Source organism: Protopterus annectens, chromosome 6.part0 (genome assembly GCF_019279795.1).
Source record: "Protopterus annectens isolate FY-2018-M chromosome 6.part0, PAN1.0, whole genome shotgun sequence".
Classification (NCBI taxonomy): Eukaryota; Metazoa; Chordata; order Ceratodontiformes; family Protopteridae; genus Protopterus; species Protopterus annectens.
This window is the reverse complement of record NC_056737.1, coordinates 377,763,950-377,786,780: the sequence shown is the minus strand read 5'-3', so window position 1 is coordinate 377,786,780 and position 22,831 is coordinate 377,763,950. Positions and strand designations below refer to the sequence as shown.

Here is a 22,831-nt window from a genome sequence, read left to right as displayed (position 1 = left end):
AGCTTCTTAATCTTAAACACCTTTGATGTATTAATGGATGCAAATGACCGATTTCAAAATAACCTGACAATATGTGCAATTTCCACAAGGGTTGCCACACCTGATTGTATTCAGCTCACGTCACCAATATTCATCTTTTTAAACCTCGATAAAGATTCCCCAATATTTTTACCCTGTTTGTATCCATATTGACAATGTTCATCTCAACACTCATGAAAAAAGGGGACTCAGTCAGCTAAGGGCATTTGCCTGAATAAATACTGCTGAAAGTAATACCTGGACATTTTACTTTATTTCAGTTCTAAGATGTCGTTTGAAGGTGATTTGCAAACATTTATTGGGAATCTTTCAGCAGATAAAGAAGATGAAACATGGCTTATTGGCAAACAGTCCGATACAGCATTTATTGGGGAGAGTCGCACTTCAGAAATACAAGGTAATTTTAAAGAATTTAATTTGGCTACAAAAATGTTTCGTTCAACAGTGTGGCACATAAAATTGCTACAAGCTTATTTGGAAGCTGGAATTATACCACGAGGCCTATGAGTGTATGTTGAACCTGTTATGAGGTAAGGAAAATCAACCTTTTATTAACAAATGGCACACGATACAAAATACGGCATCTAAACTGTTGGTTTCATACTACGAAGAGACACTTGGTGGCATTAAGAGTCAACTAGATTCATGGTTGAAGTCAGTAAGTGCTTTGAACAGCAAGATGAGTATAAGAGACTATTTGATCAATTTATTTAAGAAATGAGCATTTTTGATTCAGAATTAAAAGCAAGAAAAGTGAAAAAGTTTAATAGAGACTTGAAGGACTTTAAGGTCTATACATGGAAAAATGAAAAGGGTCGTTAGATTTCCAGAGACTGTTAACAAGTACAGTAGAAGTAAAAGGAAGCGTAATAAATCTATTTTAAAATCCACTCATAATTTGGGATACAGTACAGAATCTAGTGCTTCAGAAATGTCTTCAAATGCATTGAGTACCAATACTGAGAATGATATGGGGGACATAGTAGATGTTGGTTCACCTAAATGTAAGAAAACCAGCTCCAGGACTAGCCCTTTAGAAGGGGCAATAAAAAGCACCACAAAGAAGAGACACGAGTGGAGAAAACTTTCAGGAACTTGATGACTGAATAGGACAAGAAGATGGAGTTATAGTTAATTTAACAGATTATAATTTAACAAATTAAGAGAAAGCTGTTCTTAATAAAGGCTTAAACTATGTACCATCACATTTTATGTCACAATATGATGTTTGCATTGATACATTTCTGTAGATCATTGAATATGAATTTTTTTTTTCATAACAGAAGTGAAATGTCTAATGCTGTACCTTACTTTAAGGTTAAAAAAAAGTTTTATACCACCATACTATTCTAGAGTTAAACTTTTTGAAGACAGTGTGTCATGTGAATTGCTCATGAATCAGAATGACATTTTTAAACATCATGGTGACAATTTAACATTCAAAGAGAGGTTGGCCTTAAAACATTTGAGAGAAAATAAAGATATAGTGATACTTAAAGCAGACAAGGGTGGGGCGGTAGTTCTTTGGAAAACATCTGAATATATTAGTGAGGTTAACGAGCAACGTAGTGATAGCAGATTTTATTATAGACTGCCTTTGGATCCGATGGCGGACTTAAAACGTAGAATAGATGACATGTATCAGGAATTGGGTCTTTGACCGAACCTATCTCTATGTATTTAAAATTTCAGTTTAAGCCATTATTACAGCTAGCAAGTTCAAGGTTTTAAGACAGTAATAAGTTTCTGGAAAGTACAGTTGTGTATACTTACCACAAACATAGATGTTAGAGTGTATTCACTGTTGCAGTCATTATATTTGGGTAGAGTCCCAAAGCTATGGATGGGAGGCTGGAGCTAAACAGCATTAGGAGCAGCTATAAGGAACTGCAGAACTGCAGTGGCAAAGCCTGCCCTGGATTTAGAGTAGAGTGGCAGATGATGGTGCTTTGTAAAGGTGTGCACTGAACTCCAAGTAGCAGCCTCTAAAATGTCCTTAGTTGGTACTCCCATGAGAAAGGCTGCTGAAGTGGCTTCAGCTCTGGTGGAATGTAGCCTAATGCCCTTAAGCACTGACTTGCCATGGTGTAAGTAGCAGAAACGAATGCAGTGGCCTATCCACTTTGAAATAGTCTGTTTTGAGATAGCCTTTCCTTGTGATCCTGCAGCATATGCCACTAGTAATTTCTCTGTCTTTCTGAAAACTTTGGTTCTGTCCAAGTAGAATCTAAGCGGTCTGTGTACGTCCAAGGAAAGCAGAAATCTCTCCACCTTGTTCTGTGGATTTGGATAAAAAGTTGGCAGGTAAATAGTTTGGTTAAGAGCCACACTGACACCACCCTTAGGCATAAATGTTGGGTTTGTCCCGAGAGAGACCCTGTCTGGATAAGAAATGATAAAAGGTTCCACAGCCATGAATGCCTGTAGCTCTGAAACTCGTCTTGCAGAAGTTATTGCTAGGAGCAGAGCTGTTTTCCAAGATAAAAACTTTATATCAGCAGTAGCAGCTGGCTCAAAAGGAGGCAGGGTGAGTTTTTCCAAGACATAGTTGAGGTCCCATGCAGGCATTGGTGACATCCTTGGAGGCCTTACATTTTTGGCTCCTCTGAGGTACTGTCTTAATAAGGGATGAGAAAAGATTGGTGGCTCTATATTGTAATGAGCTGAAATGGCAGAGGCATGAATTTTAATAGATGAAAAGGATAGGCCTTTGTCCAGCATCTCAGTTAAGTACTGCAAAATCTGAGGAATATTTGCCACAGCTGTATCAGTTCCTTGTGCCTGGTTCCAAGCACAGAATCTCTTCCATTTTCCAGCATAAGATTTTCTAGTACTAGGCCTTCTGGCCTCCAAAATGACAACCATCACAGCTTTACTGAGAGGTGTGTTTTGTATGACTACATTAACCACCATGCTGCCAGGTTTAAAGTCCTGAGTTGGCTGTGCAGGATCTGATTGTTTTGCTGGGACAGTAGATGAGGTATTTGAGGTAAGGTCCAAGCTGGGCACTGAGACAAGGTCTTTAGGATTGGAAACCAGTACTGGCGGAGCCAGTCTGGAGCAATCAGTATCATTTTTGGCTTCTCCTGTCTGACCTTTAGGTGTACCTTGGGGAGGAGAGGCAGTGGGGGAAAGGCATATACTGATAGGGCGTCCACTTTCCATGCTTGTCTGTGATAAGTCCTTGTGCAGAATCTTTAGTTGGTAGTTGTGAGGACAGGCAAATAGATCTATGTCCAGGCATCCCCATTTCCTTGTTATCATGCTGAAGACTAGCAGATCCAGCTGCCACTCATGGGGATCCATAAGGTTTCTGCTTAGTCTGCCAGAGTATTTTTCCTTCCTGGCAGGAACTGCGCCTGCAGATGTACTTGGTAAGTTAATGCTGTGTCCCACAAAGTCATGGCTAGTCTGCAAAGGGGGTAAAAATGTGTGCCCCCTGCTTGTTTATATACCACATGACCGTAGTGTTGTCTGTCTTCATCAGTAGTTGTCCTGGATGAAGTTGGTCCTTGAAGGCTGTCAGGGCATTCTGAACAGCTAGCATCTCTTTTTGATTGATATGTAAATGCATTTGGGTTGAGGACCATGCACCCTGAATGCATCTTCCTGACATGTGGGCCCCCCAGGCATAACCTGATGCGTCTTTTGTTAATGTCTGCCTGGCTGGGGGTAATGTGAATGGCTGTCCCTTGTTTTGGTGACAAGCCTTTGCCCATCGAAACCCCTGTTGTAGGCAGGTAATGAGAGTAATCACCGTTTCCAGGCTGTGGCAATGTTGAGTCCAAACACTTTTTAGGTACCACTGAAGTTTCCTCATATGCAGTCTTGCTTATGGAATTAGTAAGATGCATGATGCCACGAAGCCCAAAGCCTGCAGAATTTTTCTTGCAGATAACTGGGCCTTTGTTGTCAACATTTTGAAATAGGTAGTCAGTTGCCTTTATTTGTCTGGCATGAGATATGCCATCTGGGCAGTTGTATTCAAGCTTGCACTTAAGACTATTATCTCTTGAGAGGGTACTAGTTTTGATTTATTTTTGTTGACTGTGTACCCTAGGCATGTTAGAAGTCTTTTCACACACGCCAGATGCTGTAGAAGAATGTCCTTGTTCTCTGCTGAAATTAGACAGTCATCCAAGTAAGGATATATTTGTATTCCTCTTTGTCTGCAGAATGCAATTACTGGTGCCAGGCACTTTGTAAAGACCCTGGGCGCAGTAGATAAGCCAAAGGGCAGTGCAGAGAATTGGTAATGCACTGAGCCAGCCTTGAATCTGAGGTATCTTCTGCATAATTGTCTGACTGGGACATGCAGGTATGCCTCTTTTAGGTTTAGAGTCACTAGCCAAGCGTTCTTACCCAGCATGGGCAGAAGCTGCTGTAGAGTCATCATCTTGAATTTTGGTATATCCAGGAATGTGTTCAGAATAGATAGGTCCAGTATTGGTCTCCAGGTCTCGTCCTTTCTGGGTACCAAAAACAGTCTTGAGTAAAATCCTTGTCCCTGCTCTTGCTCTGGTACTTGTTGAATGGTCCCCATGTCCATGAGGGATGAGACTTGTTTTTGTGCCTCTGCCCATTGACGTTTTGGCAGATCTGGCCAGCCGTTTGCCTTTGTCAGGGTATGGAAATGGAACTTGTAACCTTGTGACACGATATTTAGGACCCACTTGTCCTGGGTTATAATGTGCCAGTTTTGAGAAAAAAGTGCTAATTTTCCCCCTAAGGGTGCTGCTGGCAGATAAGTGCTTGGTGCTGGCAGGGGGATGTCATTGGGACCGTTTCCTATATGGTTGTGATTCGTCTTCTCCAACTTTGGAGGTAGAAGCACCCCACTGCTTTGGCCTGTACGATCCCTGCACCTGGGATCTGCCTCTAGGGCGTCTGGATCTGCCCCTTTGAGATCTGTCTGACACAGAAAGGGACCAGTTCTTTGTAGGCCAGTGTCTGCTAAAGCTAGGTGGTTGTACTTGTAAAAAATCTTTTGACAGTTTGCATAGATTTAGCCTTGTCCTCCATTTTCTTTAACACCTCCTCTGCCTTAACACCAAACAAAGTATCATGCTGTAAAGGTGCATCTAATAATTTAACCTTGATGATCAGGCAGATTTTGTTCCTTTAACCAAGCATGCTTCCTAATTACAGAACCCGTAACTGCGGCCCTGCAGGAGGCCTCCAAAGAATCAAAACCACATTGCAAAGTATGCTTGCCAACTTGTTCAGCTGCATGCAATAAATTCTGCATTTCCTTGTTTTCTGCACATTCAGAGTTTAATAACATTTTCTGTTTAAGCAATCCCATGACATGCTGCTGATATTTAAGCACATGAAACTGACAGTTTAAGGCCCTTATAGCCAAGGTAGCAGAAGTGTAAACCTTTTTTCCCCATCTATCCAGTGCCCTAGAATCTCTATCAGAGGGGGTAGGGTTTTTTGCAGGGGAAGCCTCAACTCCTTTGGGACCATGTGAAATAGTTTCTGGGTCTGCAGCAGGGTTTTTAAAAAGGAATATATGAGAGTCAGGAACCCTGTAATATCTGTCAGGCTTTACAGGAGCTGGAGTTAAGGAGTCAGGGGTAAGACTAGACTCCGAAAACACATCTACAATATCTAACACAGGTGGAATGGCTAGTGGCCTGTGTTGGGGTAGTAAAAGGAAATCCCTGAGCCTCTTTTTAGATTCTGAAAAATCTTGGCTCTCCCAGTGGAAATGCTCCCTCATGGTATGCAAGGTTTCCCCAAAAGAATAGTCCTCTGGAGGAGAAGCTGAAGGTATAGATTCTTCAGCATCAGAATCCTCATACGGGAGAAGAGAATATTCCTGATCAGAAGAGGAATCGGAAGAAATAGAAATCTGATCTGAAGATTCAGTCAGTCTCTTGCCTAGGCCTCTTATCAGGAGGGGGATGGGAACCCCTGATCAAGGTAATTAAGTCTTCGGCCATTTTGAGAATCTGTTTTTTGGGCATAGAGGCCTGTCTACGTGGTTCTTGAGTTTGTTTCTTTGCATTTGAAGCTGAGGTTGGTTTAATGTAAAGATGTTTAGGTCTGAATACACCCTCAGAAGCCGGTGCCTGCTCAGCGGCTCCGGACCCATCTGAAGGAATAGTATCCGAGGCTCCAATACTTTGAGTTTCCAGCGACATGGCCGACTCCACGTGGGAGTCGGTAGCGGCCTGCGACTCTAAAGTAGCGGGTGTCAGGGGCTGCAAAAGCGCCTCACTGAGAACTGGCGACTGGCTTAGGAGAAGCTTCGTCGGTATTGGGTCTCTATTGTATATCTCTCTCCTTTTCTTTGTGTTTTTTGTGAACTCCGGTAGTCGGACGGCTATCAGACGACATTTCTGGATAATTAAACCGGCGTCCAAAAATGTTTGAAGCAAAATCATACCGACGCTTAATAGTGCATTGGTTAAATCTAGCACAAAACCGACGACCAGAAACATTGGGATTAGGGCCTAGGCAAGGAATAGAGTGAGAATGAAAGTCCTTATGAGGTATTTGCTTTCCAAACGAAATAAAATTATTAACTTTTTCTGACATCGGTCTGGAGCAAGAAAAAAGTTTCCCCAAAGGGGTACTTAGCTTTATTGAAGACTTTGGATCTGAAACTCTAACACGAAAATCTCAGGAGTCGGCCGACTGGCACTTGCAAACTGCTTCTGCTTCGGGCACCGCACAGCAAGACTAAAGAAAATGCCGCCGGCCGGATCTTTTATACCCCTGACGATCTGACGTCAGGGAAGGGGCAACAGCAGCCGACAGAGGACCCAGGACTTTGGAATTCAGGCCAACTGAGGGCAAACTGCCAGCAGGATTACCCAAATGTAATGACTACAACAGTGAAACACGAAGAACATCTGGTGAATGATTTGCAAACACATGATTCTTATATATGCATCCTAGATGTGCAATCTTTATATACCAGCATTCCACACCATGGAGGTATCAAGGCCATTAAATATTGGCTTGCAGAATATGGGCATTATTCAAAAGAACATGAGGAATTTTTGTTAAATTTAATGAGGCTGGTATTGAACAACAATGTGTTTTATTTTGGCAAAGACTGTTACCTGCAAGTAGAGGGTACAGCGATGGGCACTACATTTGCTCCGGTGTATGATGACCTATTTATGGGGTACTTAAGAGTGCAATTTAATTTATAATATTGATAATCCATTTAGGGGTAAACTGGTAATGTGGAGACTCTACCTGGATGACTGCTAGGCAGTATGGTCTTAAAAGATAGGAAATCATTTGTAGAATACCTCAACTTTAATGTGTTTGACATTAATTTTGTAGATAGAATAGAAAAGACATCTAGTGATTTTTTTTTTAGATGCACATATTGAGAAAACGGATGATGGTACCATTAATACAGGGTTATATAGGATGCCCTCTGCTAAGAATTCTATTCTTAAAGCAGATAGTTGTCACTCAAGACACACTATTAGTAATATACCAAAGTCTCAATTTAAAAAGATTACGGCACATTTGTAACAGAGATGAAAACTAATGGACTGAGGTTAATAAGAGAGGTAAAAGATTTGTAGAACGGGGATATAATAGTAAACACATTAAAAAAGAAAAAAAAAAAAAAAAAGAGGTAGCACTAGCATTAAAAAGGGAATTAATACAAATGGATATCCATAGTGAAGAACAGGTAGTTGAACCAGTAAAACCCAGACTGATTACCACATATGGAACCAATACATACAAGATACGTAATATAGGTGACAAATTCTGGTATATTTTGAAAACAAACGAGTTTTTGAGGAGTGTTTATATATATATATAGTGTCAATATGGATACAAACGGGGTAAAAATATTGAGGAATCTTTATTGTGGTTTAAAAAGATGAATATCGGTGACAAATGTGAGCTGAATACAATCAGGGGTAGTAACCCTTGTGGAAATTGCACATATTGTAAGGTTATTTTGAAATAAAAGTCATTAATATATCAAAGGTGTTTGAGATTAGGAAGCTAAATTACATGTCGCAGCGAATAGATAATTTATATGGCTATATGCCAATGCAGCGCCTTTTATGTAGGGCAGACATCACAATCATTTAAAAGCAGGATAGCAGTACATTTAAGTGACATAAAATGTAAACGCACTAGGATTGCTTTATTTAAGCACGAAAGTGAACACACATCTGCTAATTTTGTATTTGAGTATAGATTCTTTATGGAGTACCAATTTGTCTGAAGCTGAGAAACACACTTCTCTAGATAAGAAGAAAAGACTTTGGATCATAAATTTGAGAGCACGATATAAACCAGGGTTGAATTAACACATAGAATGTATATGTTTGGTGCTTTGGTAGTGTGAATGTCAATTTTCTTGATGAGACCTATGGGAGTTTAATATGTGGATGAATCCACTCATAATGGAGATATTGAAAAACAAGGGGAATTTAATTATTATATATTGCTTAATGTATGTTAAAAGTGTAAGATGACTATCCTGTGTCTAAGAAATGGGTATATAAATGTATGTACTACAAGTACATATTATAATACGGAGGACGCCAGGGGGCAAAAACGGTATGTAGTTTTTGGCTGCTGTGACTGTTTGTCGGCAAAGGGCATTTGCCTGAATAAATACTGCTGAAAGTAATACCTGGACTTTTTACTTTATTTTATTACATATATATGTAATATATGTATTTCAGTAGTGCTGGACTTTCTTTTTTTGTGAGATATATATATATATATATATATATATATATATATATATATATATATATTATAGATTCACTTTATAATCTCAAAATTTTGAAATCTTGTTTCAGTATCTCGAGACTATAAAGCCGAACACTCGATACCGAACACCCAAAACCGCAAAATTAAAAATCGCGACTAAAATAAATCCTCCACCACACAAACATACACACACCTTCCTCCCCACACTACAACAAACCAATAACACAAACACAGTCATCGAACCTATATATATAAGCAGGGGGGCAAGCCCCCCTGCACCTCCACTTTGGGGGGCTGTGCCTCACACCCCCCCGCTACTTATACATACTAACTTTGAGGTTGCACTAAAAAGACAAACGCAGTAAATCCACCACTACATACTCTAAAATTCCCCTTGCACAAACATACATCACATACTTACAAACCCCACCACTATCAGCATTTACACACTCACACCAATACCTACCTACTATTACCTACCATTACCTACACCTAAAACTTCCCAACACACTCACATACACTCAAACCCCTACCAAAAACCCTTAAAAAAACAGCACTTGCCTGAATCTCCATACAGATCCACACAACGACAGGCAAACCATATCCCACAGCATGCCACACCTTATCAACACAGTAAATCCCATGTCGCACGTCACCACAACCATGGATTCGCCATTCCAAATTCAGGTAAATGCAGTTTCGCTGAACTGCACTTTCGGCTCGAGAAACTGAAATTCAAGATTTCAGTATTTCAAGATTGTCAAGTGTTTTTATACACACACACACACATATATATATATATACACACTATATATATATATATATATATATATATATATATATATATATATATATATATATACATATACACACACATATATATATATATATATATATATATATATATATACACACACACACATATATATATATATATATATATATATATATACATACATACTATAGTAAGGTCAAACCGGTCCGCGAAAACGACAATGTCGAATTCCGACATTGTCAAAATACAAATCTACTTCGACCTAGGAACAGGCTTTAACATGGGTCAAGATAGGGGCGAGATTCGTACTTTGACAATGTCGGGTTAAACACTGTTGCTGTTCGGCCTCCGGACTTAAACTGAAGTGGGTTAGACGGAACTCACTTCAACCTTACCATAATAAACTTATATATATATATATATATATATATATATATATATATATATATACATACATACATATATATATATATATATATATATATATATATATATATATTATACATACATATATATATACACACACACACACACACACCAAAAGGTGAATATGCACACAACTAGTTAGGCAAATTCTATTTTCAATATTTTGTTTATTCAGCATTTTGTACCACAACATTTTGATGTGGATCCAAGATGTTAATAGTAAAAATACTGGCTATTAGGTATTATAATTTTCATGAGCTTACAGCATGCAGACATAGAGAATGACTGAAATGTAAAAATGTTTCCATAAGCTCAGAGCATGCTTAAATATATGAAGTGAGAGAGAGCACTACTCAGAAAAAAAACAAGGAAAGAAGCAGATTCATATACCTCAAAATGTATTAACCTGATTAAGTCTGTTTGGGTGAAACTGCTCTTAATGGAGCTGCACAAACTCACAACAGGAATCAAAAGGGTTATAATAGTTTTGGGGCAGAAAATGAAGTCATACTCCATTTGTTTGTGACTTGGTGTTTTTTCCTATACCCCCTGCCAGTTTCACTGCATTACTTCTCAGTCAGGGTCGGAAAAGAAGTATGCTCAACCTGTGCTTTGCAAAAGTAGGACTTTTCTTACTATGGTATTCATTTCATTGAACAATTAATGAATTTTAGGTGGAACTAAAAGATGGGTTTCTTAGAATTTGTTTTAGATATTACAATGCTTTCATCTCTATACAAGTAACAGAGGAAAACTTAGGACTCTGTGATGGCGAACCTATGACACACGTCAATGGTGACACGCCACAAAGTTTTAGGTGACATACCAGTGTTCACCAACACCTGAGTTACCAAAAAAACTGAATGTACAAAAATACAAGTAAATATGTGACCCTGCACGTACCTATTAAAACTCAGCAACTAAGTCATTAAATGACGTTAATCAAATGCAGTGTGCTCCATATTTTTTCAGTTAAATTCAAAGTTACTGTTAAAATTACAGTAATTTTCTGGTACACTATTTTAAGCCCAATTATCAGTGCGCATTTTGTTTTCTCTACTGTAAGTCACTAATTTTTCTTTTACTTTTATAATACACAGCAGCACACATGACTGGACTGTATTTTTTAAATAAATGAATATGTAAATAATTGTTTCTCTTTTGTTTGCAGGGTGGGGCATTCCAACAGAGTCAAGACAGGCAATTTCCAAATTTGTGACAAGCTGAGTCCAAAAGGTTTTCCATCACAGGCTTAGGTATTTTCTGATACTTAAAAACACTGTCACGCAGTGTCAGTCATGTGATACCAAGTTAGGAAACAGCTTCACAAAAGAAAACACACACTCAAGAGAAAAAGTTTACAAGCCAGTGAAAGACTTTGAATATGAGAGAGCAACTTCATACAGTCACTGGTTATGAAAGAAAATGTTTACATTCATCACATTTGGAAGACTAACTACCTGTTATATTAAAAGAAGACTTAATACCTGTAAAAGTACTGGGTAGTATTCTAAAACGTGGCCTACAACTAAATTTTGCCAGTTTCCTGTACAGCCACAGGTCTCAGTAGTTCAAATTTGCTGACTGATGTTTCTCAAGATGCTGCTGCACACTGTCCATAGATAAATCTGTTTACTGCAACAGGCTCCTTTGTGTGTCCAGAAGAACTTAAATACCAGTAGCACCCACACTTTCAAAATGCATCATTTTTATGTTCAAAAAAATGAGTATATAGGTACTACGCTATCCATTCACTGAGAAAATACAGGACACTTACTTGACATTTTCTCTCAGCTGCTTCACCAGTTTAATGTTCACATCTGCTTCCAACAGTGCTTTACACACTTCTTTAAGCATAGAATTTAAAACCTTAAAAAAAATATGACAATTGCAAGGTTAAAAAGACCTGGAGCTATGACACATTATTACATAGTTACATTTTTAAAAAACTTTTACTGCAGTTACAAAATACATTCTCAAAAATAAAAATTTCCCCTTGTCAGCATATGCAACAATGGTTCACTCACAAAAACCACAGCCAACGTCGTACACTTTTTTAATGAGTTAACTACAATGTCAAAACTTTTCTGTAGTTCTACTACAGAATGTAACAAGTTATGTGGAACGCTTTTCTCCCATAATCACCTTATTAGTGGAATCACTACAAAGGTAGAACACACAAATCTGAAAGAATGGGGAACAAACTGAACACATGCCTGAACTCTGAACATAAAGACTAGATTTAGACATGAAAAATTCACAGCTTAAATGACTAAAAGTTGGGTGACCAGGAAATTTCAAAATTAAACATGCAGGGGAAAAGCTTGACATCTTACGTCTGAAAACATTAAGATCACAAAAACAAACAAAAAAAAAAAACACAGCAGCGAAGGTAGTAGATTAATTCTTCACTTCCACCACAAAATCTGGTACCTCGGCCTTTCGCCTTCAAGGATCCTTAAAGACGAAAGGCTGAGGTACCAGAATTTGTGGTGGAAGTAAAGAATTAATCTACTACCTTCGTTGCGGTTTTTTTTTTTTTCTTCTATTTTGGTGCTAGTGTGTTTTACAACATTACGATCACAGCAGTTAGTGCAGAGGCAACACTAACAGCAGCTTGAGTACTGAAGGGATGGTCAAGGGAAGCAAAGATCTGCACTGGCTAGATCACCTTTATCAGAGGGTAGCTGAAGAATAGTCCCCAAAACACAGCTACAATGGAAAATTAACTGAAGTGGCAATGTGCAGGCCTGGACAAAATTAAAGATGCAACCTATCAATTAAAGGCTGTTACACATACACCCATGTTTGCATGCCAAGCCCTTTAGAACTTTCATGCCAGAGAGAGAGAGAGAGAGAGAGAGAGAGAAGGCGGAGTCCTGAAAAGAACCAAAAAAGGGATGGATGCTGGGAGTAGTTACTGAAGCAGTGATCATTCAAACATCTATTGTCATGGTATAAGTTTACTTACACAACTGTACTCTGTTTAACATATCTATCGCTGCTGCAGTTGCCTCAAATATATGGGTAGATTACCTAGCTTATTACATTTGGGAGGTGGAAGGAAAAAGAAGCTTCTGGAAAGAGGTCCTAGCAAAGCCCGATGTAGACCTAGAGAAGTAAAATCAAGCTTACAGTGCTTATAAAAATTTGTACAAAGGACCAAACCGCACCTTCTAGAACACTTCTAGAATCCAACCCTTTCCAAAAAGCCATAGATGAAGCCAAGGGCCTGGTAGACTGGGCCTTTAGCTGCCTGGAGCAGCTTTTCTTACATTCCTCATAACAAAACTAACAGCTTAAACAATTAGTAAAGTGTGTGCCTTGACAAGTTTTCTCCTCTCATCTCACAAGAAATGAACAATTGGTCTGAAATATCTTAAATATTTAGTTCTGCCAAGATGGTACTAGAGTTGTATGTGAACATCCAAGGTAATAAGTATCCCTTCTCCCTCATTTATAGGTTCATGAAAGAGAACAAGGAGATGGGTAGTTTGGCTCTAAGTAAATTTGGATGCCACTTTAGGAATAAATGGTTTAGTTCTCAAAGAAACCCTGTACCTGTAGAAAATAAGACAGGGGTGACTCATCATAAGATCTTGCAAACTCACTCTTCTTGCATAGGGTACAGCAATCAGTAAAATGGTTTTCTATGTTAAGAACCTAAAGAAAACCAGGTTCTTTGGCTCAAATAGAGCAAATGTTAGCTTCTCTAACACAATTAAAATCCCAAGGAAAGGCCACCATTCTTCTTGGAGGCCTCTTATGAAACCCATTTCAAAAACATTTTGACATGAGAATGGATTGAAAGAGGAGGATCCATGAGCAGAACTGCTTTAATGGCTGATAAAGGAAGCTTGATCGAGGGGTAAGAAAGGCCACAGGATATTAACTCTCACAAATATTGTAAAACTAGGCAACACCTAGCCCTGAATGGGTGCTGGTTATGTTGTTGTTGGCACCAACTAGAAAACTTTTCCATTTGCTAATACATGATTTTCTAATAGCAAATTGTTTTGCCTTTATTAGAACCTGATGTGCATCCTCGATAAACAGGGACCCAAAAGGAATTAAGACCGTATCATCCAGGCAATGAATTGAAGTTGAATGGGATGAGAGTATATCAAACACTCGTGAACGTGCAAGAAGATCCATTTTGTGAGTAAGGATGTGGTAATTGCCCCGGCCATTTCCAAAAGAAGGGAAAATCACTGCTGCCTGAGCCAGAAGTGAGTCACCAAAATGATATTGGGGGATTTCTTCTGAACCATAAAAGAGGTACCCTGGATATCAATGGAAAGTGCAGAAAAAGCAAACAAGAACATTCTTGTCCATGGAAAAAAACTGCATCTGTCTTTCAGGTCTTCTTGCATGGAGACCTTTTGCAGAATCTTCCCAGCTGACAGCCTCCTTACTAAACAGAGAGGTCTACTTCAGGAACTCCCCACAGATGGATCAGTCTTGGAAGACTGTACAATTAGTTTCCATTCATGAGCATCTTCACTTCTCTTGCTCAGCATTCATGTGCCACATAGTTTTGCTCTGACGGAATATATGATGGCTAGAGTGTGAGATTGTGCTCTGAAGTCACATCCTAATGGCAGAGGTCAACAACCTTTTTTGTGCCAAGGACCGGTTTCATGTAAGACAATTTTCCATGAACCGGCCATCACGCGCGCATAAAACATAAAAGTGCATAACATTTATTTACGTGACATTTATTTACCGGGGAGGTCTGACTGGACTAGAAGTCCATATTCATCTGAGACCCAAGGAGAAAACCTCCAAAGTACAGTATAAAGAGAACTGGCAATAATTACAAAAAAAAAGTGCACATTCTGCTTAACAGCATAAAACTTTGATTTACTATGGTTGAGAGATATGCAAACCTAAAGGCAACCTTAATGCTTTTCTAAGTTTCTAAGAGCAATATTTAAAATATTTCTCTATTTGGCTCCGTCCAGATTTACTTCTCAAATGTACAGATTTTTGAAGACTGTCCAGATTTTTGTCTCATATTTTTGGCATGTTTCTCATAAAACTGTGGTTTTCTGGCAAATCACTGGTAAATCCGTTGAGTGTGGGAGTCAGAAAATAAATGACTAACATTTGAGTTTCGTACTTCATATCCTTCAGAAAATTCATGCTAATGCAAAACCTGTTATTCTAGCAACTAGGTTTGTAAGGGCAATATTTAAAAAGTGCCCCTTGTCTCCACCATTTATAGTTTTGTCCAGATTTCTTGCTCTAAGTGGTTGAGCCAATGGCTAATGGCAACCTTATTGACTTTCTAAGTTTATAACAGCAATATTTAAAATCTGTCCCTATTTGTGGCTCTGTCCAAATTTATTATGCGAGAAGTTGAGTGGTATGGTCGAGAAATATACAAACCTCATTGCTGCTGCTGCCAGGAATCACTCTCTCACACTCCCCCCCCCCCCCCCCACAGTCTCCTCTGCTTTCATGTACGCATTCACTCACACACATACAATTTTTTTTTTGCTTCCTCGACTTTTTTCACTCACTAAACAGCAAAAGCTCTGCTTAGAGAGTGTAAAATAACAGCCCGATTGATTTCATTGCGCGCTCTCTCTCTGATACACACACAGCTTCTTTCACACACACATACATTTTGCCATCATGCACGCATTCACTCACACACGCAGACAGACACTAACACTCAAACACATACATACAGGTATTCACTTTTTCGTTTCACTGTGTGCCTGGCAGCCCGGTACCAAATGATGCACAGCCCAGTGGCTGGGACCACTGTCCTAAGGTAACATGGCCAGTCTGCAAATGGGGTACAATCTGGTTCCTCTTTGCTTGTTGATGCACCCACATGGCTGTGGTATTGTCAATAACAAGCGGAAGAGATGCTTCTGACCAAAGATGATTCAAAAATGTTGAGTACTTTGATCACAGCAAGCATCTCTTTTACAGGAGGGCTGAAAATCTTGATTTCTCTCTATTAACCTACCACTTCTTCACTTTTTGATCACCTCAGCAGCAGAGGAACCAAAAAAGTAAATCTCTACCCTTAAGAGAATTTAAAATCTCATTTTTATCATATGGGAGGTTCTGAGAACACAGCCAGGCAAACCTTAAAACATTTACTCCACAGCTATGGCCACTGGTACCATCAGAGTCACACATCGTAAACAAGGAGTACTAGACTTGTATAATTAAAAAATTAAACTTAAAGCAGAGTTTTCCTTGCAAGAAGAAACTGCAGACAGAGCATTCCTAATACCTTCACAATTAGAAGAAAAAGAAGTTATGCACTCACCATAATGTTCCATCTGAGTAGTTGTACTTCATTTGTCTTCAACCTGTGGGTTACGGATCCATATCAGATAAGAGCCAGCAACTTTTGCTAGCATCAGCTCCGAGCTCCAAACTCCTCCCCTTACCCATAATACACTTCCACTGCCTTCCATCCCCAGATCGAGTTTGCTGAACTTGTACTGAGAACCCTACCTAAAAGATTTACCTGTAACCTATACTGCAACCCAAAGGCTGATCATGCGCCAAGGTCCAGGGTAAGGAAGGAGGGACGGTTAAAGACAAATGAAGTACAACTACTCAGATGGAACGTTATGGTGAGTACACAACTTCTTTATCTGTAGTAGTTTACTTCATTTGGTCTTCAACCTGTGGGACAGAGTCCCCAGCTACTAACCTCCTGGGAGGCCCTCATGGAAGGATATTCTGGAGCACCACAGAACTAAAGGATGCTCTCTTTCTGGAAGTCAAATCCAATTTGTAAGGAGAAATAAACGTATTAGATGAGGACCAAGTAGCTGCAGAACAAATCTCATCTAAAGACACTCTAGACCCAAAGGCCTCAGACATAGCCATGGACCTAGTGGAATGAGCTTTCACCTGACCTGGAGGAGACATGCCTCTGTCCTTATAGACCTACAGGATGCATGAAGAAATCCATCTAGCTATAGTAACCTTGGAGATGGGTTTCCCCAAAAAGTGTTTATAGAAGGATACAACTGATCAGATTTACGGAAATTGTTTGTCCTGTGTAAAAAGAATCATAACAGTCTACGAACATCCAAAATGTGCAGCTTGTATTCCATCTTGTTGGTAAAATTAGGAAAAAACACAGGCAAATTGGTAGTCTGATTGATACTGACTGGTGATGCCACCTTAGGAAGAAAGGATGGATTTGAAGGGAAACCCTATCTTTGTGAAAAATCATGTAGGGAATATTGATGGACAAGGCCTGTAATTCTGAAACCCTTCTTGTAGAGGTAATAGCCACCAGAAAAGCTGTTTTCCAAGATAAAAATTTCAGATCTGCAGTTGTGGCAGGCTCAAAAGGCAGAGCGACCAAAGCTTGAAGAACCACAATAAGGTCCCACGGGGGAACAGGATCTTTGACCCGGGGGGGGGGGTAACAAAAAGGTGTCTTTGATAAAGGCTTTACACAGTCTGGAAGAGGCCAAGGAGGCAGAATTCTCACCTACATGAAAAAGAGAAATGGCAGCCAACTGAACTTTGAAAAATATCAGCTAGAAAATAAAGAATGGTGGAAATAGGAGCCGAGAAAGGGTCTAACCTCCTTTGAGAGGCACAAAAAGAAAAACGTTTCCACTTGCTCCGATAAATCTTCCTGGACAAAGACTTATGAGCACCTACCAAAATAGATCTAACTGAGGATAGTCCGGGAATTCTAGCAATCACAGGAACAGGAGCAGTGAAGCTGGGAGCTGCAAGCTGTCCAGACTCTGATGAGGCACCCCTGAAGGGCGTGAAATTAAATCCTAAATGGGATCTAGGATCCAAGGTGGAGCCAGAAAGTGAGACCAAAGGGAAACCTTACCTGGTAAGGCCAGAATGGGGGCAAGGAGGATCACTTTGCTCCCCAGTTGACGTGCTTTCTGTAGAAAGCACGGAATGAGAGGTATTGGCGGGTAACCATACAGAAGACCGGGAGGCCAAGCATGAATTACAGCATCTGAGGGACTTCACCGGCAAGGGGTTCAGAGCAAAAAACTTGCTGCACTTTGCGTTGGAAGGAGATGCGCAGAGATCGCAACAAGGTTGACCCCACTCGCTGAAGATCTGTTCCACTACTGACAAATTCATGTGCCACTCATAAGGCATCAGAATGGACAGACTTTAACCCGTCCGCTAGGATGTTGGACCGTCCCGGAATGTGCACTGCGATGAGAAAGCGACAGGTGGAGATCGCCCATTCCCGCACTCTCATGGCCTCATGACAAAGGGGGTAAGATCTGGTCCCTCCCTGTTTGTTGATACACCAGATCACTGACACACTGTCTGACTGAATAGCAATCGTCCCCAGAGGAAGAAAGGCATGAAGGGCCTGCAACGCTAGAAGGACCGCCTTATCTCTAGGACATTTATATGCAAGCTGGTATCTATGGGAGACCACAGACCTTGGACTGCCCTGCCCGAACAATGTACTATGTTCTTCATGTTTCACTGTTGCAGTCATTACATTTGGGTAGAATCCAAAAGCTATAATTGGGAGGATAGATTTATACAGCATTAGGAGCAGCTATAAGGCCATGCAGGACAGCAGTGGCAAAGCAAACTTTGGATTTAGAGAAAAGAGGTAAACGGTAATGTTTGGTGAACATATGAAATGAGCTCCAGGTAACAGCTTCTAGAATGTCTCTGGTAGGAAACCCCACTGAGAAAGGCTGCAGAGGTACATGCAGCCCTGGTGGAGTGAGACCCGATCCCCTAGGGGACAGGTTTACCATGGTGCATATAGCAGAAACAAATACAATCGCTTATCCATTTGAAAATGGTCTGCTTTGAAATAGCCTTTCCCTCTGCCCCTGCAGCAAATGCAACCAATAGTTGTCCAGATTTTTAGAGATTTTGTCCTGAGGAAGTAGAATCTTAATTGTCTATGTACATCTAATGAATACAGAATCTGCTCACCCTTGTTCTGTGGATTGGGGAAGAAAGTTGGCAGATGAATGTTCTGATTAAGAGCCACCTTGGATACCACCTTAGGCACAAAGGATGGATTGGTCCCGAGAGCCACCCTGTCCATGTAAAAAAAAAATGAAAGGCTCCTCTGCCATAAGAGCCTGTAATTCTGAAATCCTTCTAGCTGAAGTGACTGCTAAAAGAAAAGCTGTTTTCCAAGAGAGACATTTTAGGTCCGCAGTAACAGCTTGCTCAAAAGGAAGTAGAGTGAGTTTTTCCAAAACAAAATTGAGGTCCCATGCAGGAGTTGGTGCTCTCCTGGGAGGTCTTAGGTTTTTGGTCCCTGAGGTACTGCCTTAGTAGAGAATGAAAGAAGAGGGGAGGTTCTGTGTTGTAATGAGCTGAAATGGCAGAGGCATGGATTTTTATGGAAGAAAAAAAGATAGGCCCTTGTGAAGCATCTCAGTTAAGTACTGCAGAATCTGAGGAATATTGGGCATTGCTGTGCTTATTCCTTGTGTTTGGTTCCAGGCACAGAATCTTTTCCATTTGTTAGCATACGATTTTCTAGTACTAGGCCTTCTAGCCTCCAAAATGACATCCATCACAGGTTTGCTGAGAGATGTCAAGAGTGAAATTAGTTGATTAGCCATGCTGCAAGATTCGAAGTTTGGAGCAGAGTGTGCAGAATTTGGTAGTTCTGCTGAGACAGTAGGTAAGGTGTCTGAGGCAGGTGCCTCGGAGGAAGGTGCGACACATTGCGCAGGAGCGGGTACCAGTGCTGGCGAGGCCAGTCTGGAGCAATCAGAATCATTTTTGGTTTGTCCTGTCTGACTTTTAGGACTTTGGACAGCAGAGGAGGAAAAGCATAGACTGATACAGCATCCACTTTCCAAGCTTTTTTGTGATGAATTCTTGTGCAGAATTTGTCCAACTAATAGTTCTGGGGTGAGGCAAAAAGATCTACATCTGGGCTCCCCCATTTGCGTGTCAGCGTGCTGAAAATTTGTGGTTCCAGTTTACATTCGTGTGAGTACATAAGATTTCTGCTTAGGTAGTCTGCCAGAATATTTTGCTTTCCTGGCAGGAATTGAGCTTGTTGATGTATTTGATAAGTCAAGGCCGTGTTCCACAATGCCATGACTAGTCTGCAAAGGGGGTAGGAATGCGTACCCCCCTGCTTGTTTATGTACCACATGACTGTGGTGCTGTCTGTCTGTATCAGTAGTTGTCCTGGATGAAGGTAGTCCTTGAAGGTTGTCAGAGCATTCTGTACAGCTAGCATATCTTTCTGACTGATATGTAGGTGCATTTGATTTGGGCTCCATTTGCCCTGAAAGTATTTTCCTGCCAGATGTGCCCCCCCCCCCCCAAGCATAGTCTGATGCATCTGTAGTTAGGGTTTGGGTGGCAGGGAGTGGAGTGAATGACAGTCCCTTGTTTTGGTGGCAGGCCTCTGCCCAACATGGGAACTCTAGTTGCAGGCAAAGTACGATAAGGATCATTGTTTCCAGGCTGTGACAATGTTGACTCCATAAACTTTTTAGGTACCACTGAAGTTTCCTCATATGCAGTCTTGCATATGGAATTAAAAGAATGCAGGAGGCCATGAACCCCAAGGCCTGCAGAATTTGTCTTGCAGATAGCTGGGTTTTTGTGGCCACCTGTTTGAAGTAAGTCATCAACAGGATTTGCTTTTCTGGCATAAGGCAAGTCATCTGGGCAGTTGTATTCAAGCTTGCACCCAGGAGTGTAATTTTTTGAGAGGGTACCAGTTGTGATTTCTTTTCGTTTATGGTGTACCCTAGACAAGTTAGAACCCTTTTTACAAACGCCAGATGCTTTAGAAGAGTGTCCTTGTTTTCTGCCTGAATTAGACAATCGTCCAGGTATGGATAAATCTGAATATTTCTTGACTGCAAAATGCAATTACTGGTGCCAGGCACTTTGTGAAAACCCTGGGCGCAGTAGATAAGCCATAGGGCAGTGCAGAGAACTGGTAATGCAAGTAGCCTGCTTTGAAGTGAAGGTATCTTCTACAGGATTCCCTGATTGGGATATGCAGGTAAGACTCTTTTAAGTCTAAAGTTACCAACCAGGCATCTTTGTCTAGCATAGGTAGTAACAGTTGAAGAGTCGGCATCTTGAATATTGGAATGTCCAGAAATGTACTTGGGTTCATAGGTTCATATTAGGCTATCTGCCCTAGGGCATTTATAAGCCTAGCCAGAGTGTGTTTGGCTTTCGCCACCCATTTTAAATTAATTTTGCTATGCCCTTTTTCGAGGTTAGTATACTTTGCCTCTGTCTAACAGTGACACATAAGTGATACCCGGGGTAAACCTACGATCTCCCATCCACTCATCAAGATTCCTCTTGAAGAGAGTCAATGAGGGACTCTGCCTAACCTGGACTGGGATTTTATTCCAGAGTGAAGGGAGCCTCTGGGTTATGAATCTGTCCCCTCCAGCATATCCTATTTATTTCAGTGCTGAGGTTCACGTCTCTCGAGCGCATAGCTCGATGGGATTTGGATTTTCTGAGGTGCAGCATGTCCATTAATTCCGTGTTGGACATGGCTTTATACGTCAGGCACAGACAGCCTCTGAACAGGCGGTATGCCACTGAGTAGAGCTGGAGTTTCTTTAACAGGGCAGCATATGGCATCTGTTTGAGCCCTTTGATCCTCTTGGTGAGGTACATTTGGGGTCTTTGCAGTTGCTGCAGGTGTCTGGTAAGGTACATCCCAAAAGAGGCATTGTACTCAATTATGGCCCTGATGAGGGATGAGTAAAGAGGCACGATGACCTCCCCTGATCTAGATGATTAGGTGGGTTATATAAAAAAAATTTTCTAACCACTTTGGCCACGTGGTTTTCAAATGAGAGAATGCTATCAACTTGGGTCCCCAGGTCCCTAATTACTTCTTCTGTACTTAAATAGATTACCACCTATGTGGTAATTTGTGGGCACTTTCTTTTTGCCAAAGGGGATGCCTATACACTTTTTGGCGTTTAGCATGAGGCCATGGCTCTGGCACCAGTTGCCTGTTTCTATGAGGCCCTTTTGTAGGATGCTTGTGTCGGCTGGAGAGTCTATTATGGCGCCCAGTTTGCAGTCATCTGCGAACTTGGTCAGCCACAGTCCTTCCGTGTTGGCCTGTACTGCCAAGAAATATATACCGAACAAGAGAGGTCCCAGGACTGAGCCTTGTGGGACGCCACTTGTAACTGGTTTGGAGTCTGACATGGCTCCAGCAATTCTAACTATGTGGGTTCTGTCCTTGAGCCAGTTTGCAACCCATCTAGTGACACAGGGGTTTATATTTAAGCTAGTGATCTTATCTATAATGCCCGAGTGGGGTATTGTATCGAAGGCTTTTGCGAGGTCCAGGTAGGCAGTGTGGACCACCTTCTCCTCGTTAATGGCCTTGGTAACTGTTTCAAAGAAATCGACCAGGTTTGAGAGGCAGGATCTGCCCTTAAAGCTGAACTGGGTAGGATCCAGTGTCTATAGGTCTCCAATATCTTTATTTATGAGGTTCACGATGACCCTTTCCATAGCTTCGCAGACCAAGCTAGTCAGGCTTATGGGGTGATAGTTTCCAGGATCCGTTGAGGCACCACCTTTGTAGAGAGGGACCACTGTTGCTGTACACCACTCTTTGGGTACATATCCTGCAGTAAGGTTTGAGATTGAACAGTAGTTTTATGTTTGGGTTTAGCTCTTTTTGGAGTTCATATAGGACGCAGCCCGGGACAAAGTCTGGTCCAATTGATGCTGTGTTTTATACATATGTACACATATATATATATATATATATATATATATATATACACACACACACACACACACACACACACACACACACACTGTATGTGTGTGCATATATATATATATCCACACACTCACATATATATATATATATATATATATATATATATATATATATTT

The 22,831-nt window shown here is 40.6% G+C and overlaps 1 protein-coding gene across 1 annotated transcript in view; it reads right to left on the bottom strand.

The window, feature by feature from the left end:
- The window catches only part of SRP54 (signal recognition particle 54), a 1,212,380-nt gene that overhangs the window by 1,060,843 nt on the left and 128,706 nt on the right, over positions 1 to 22,831 (bottom strand). The window contains exon 3 of the mRNA XM_044073524.1: positions 11,730 to 11,821. Within this exon, the coding sequence (XP_043929459.1) occupies positions 11,730 to 11,821 (92 nt within the window). The remainder of the gene's footprint in view (positions 1 to 11,729; positions 11,822 to 22,831) is intronic.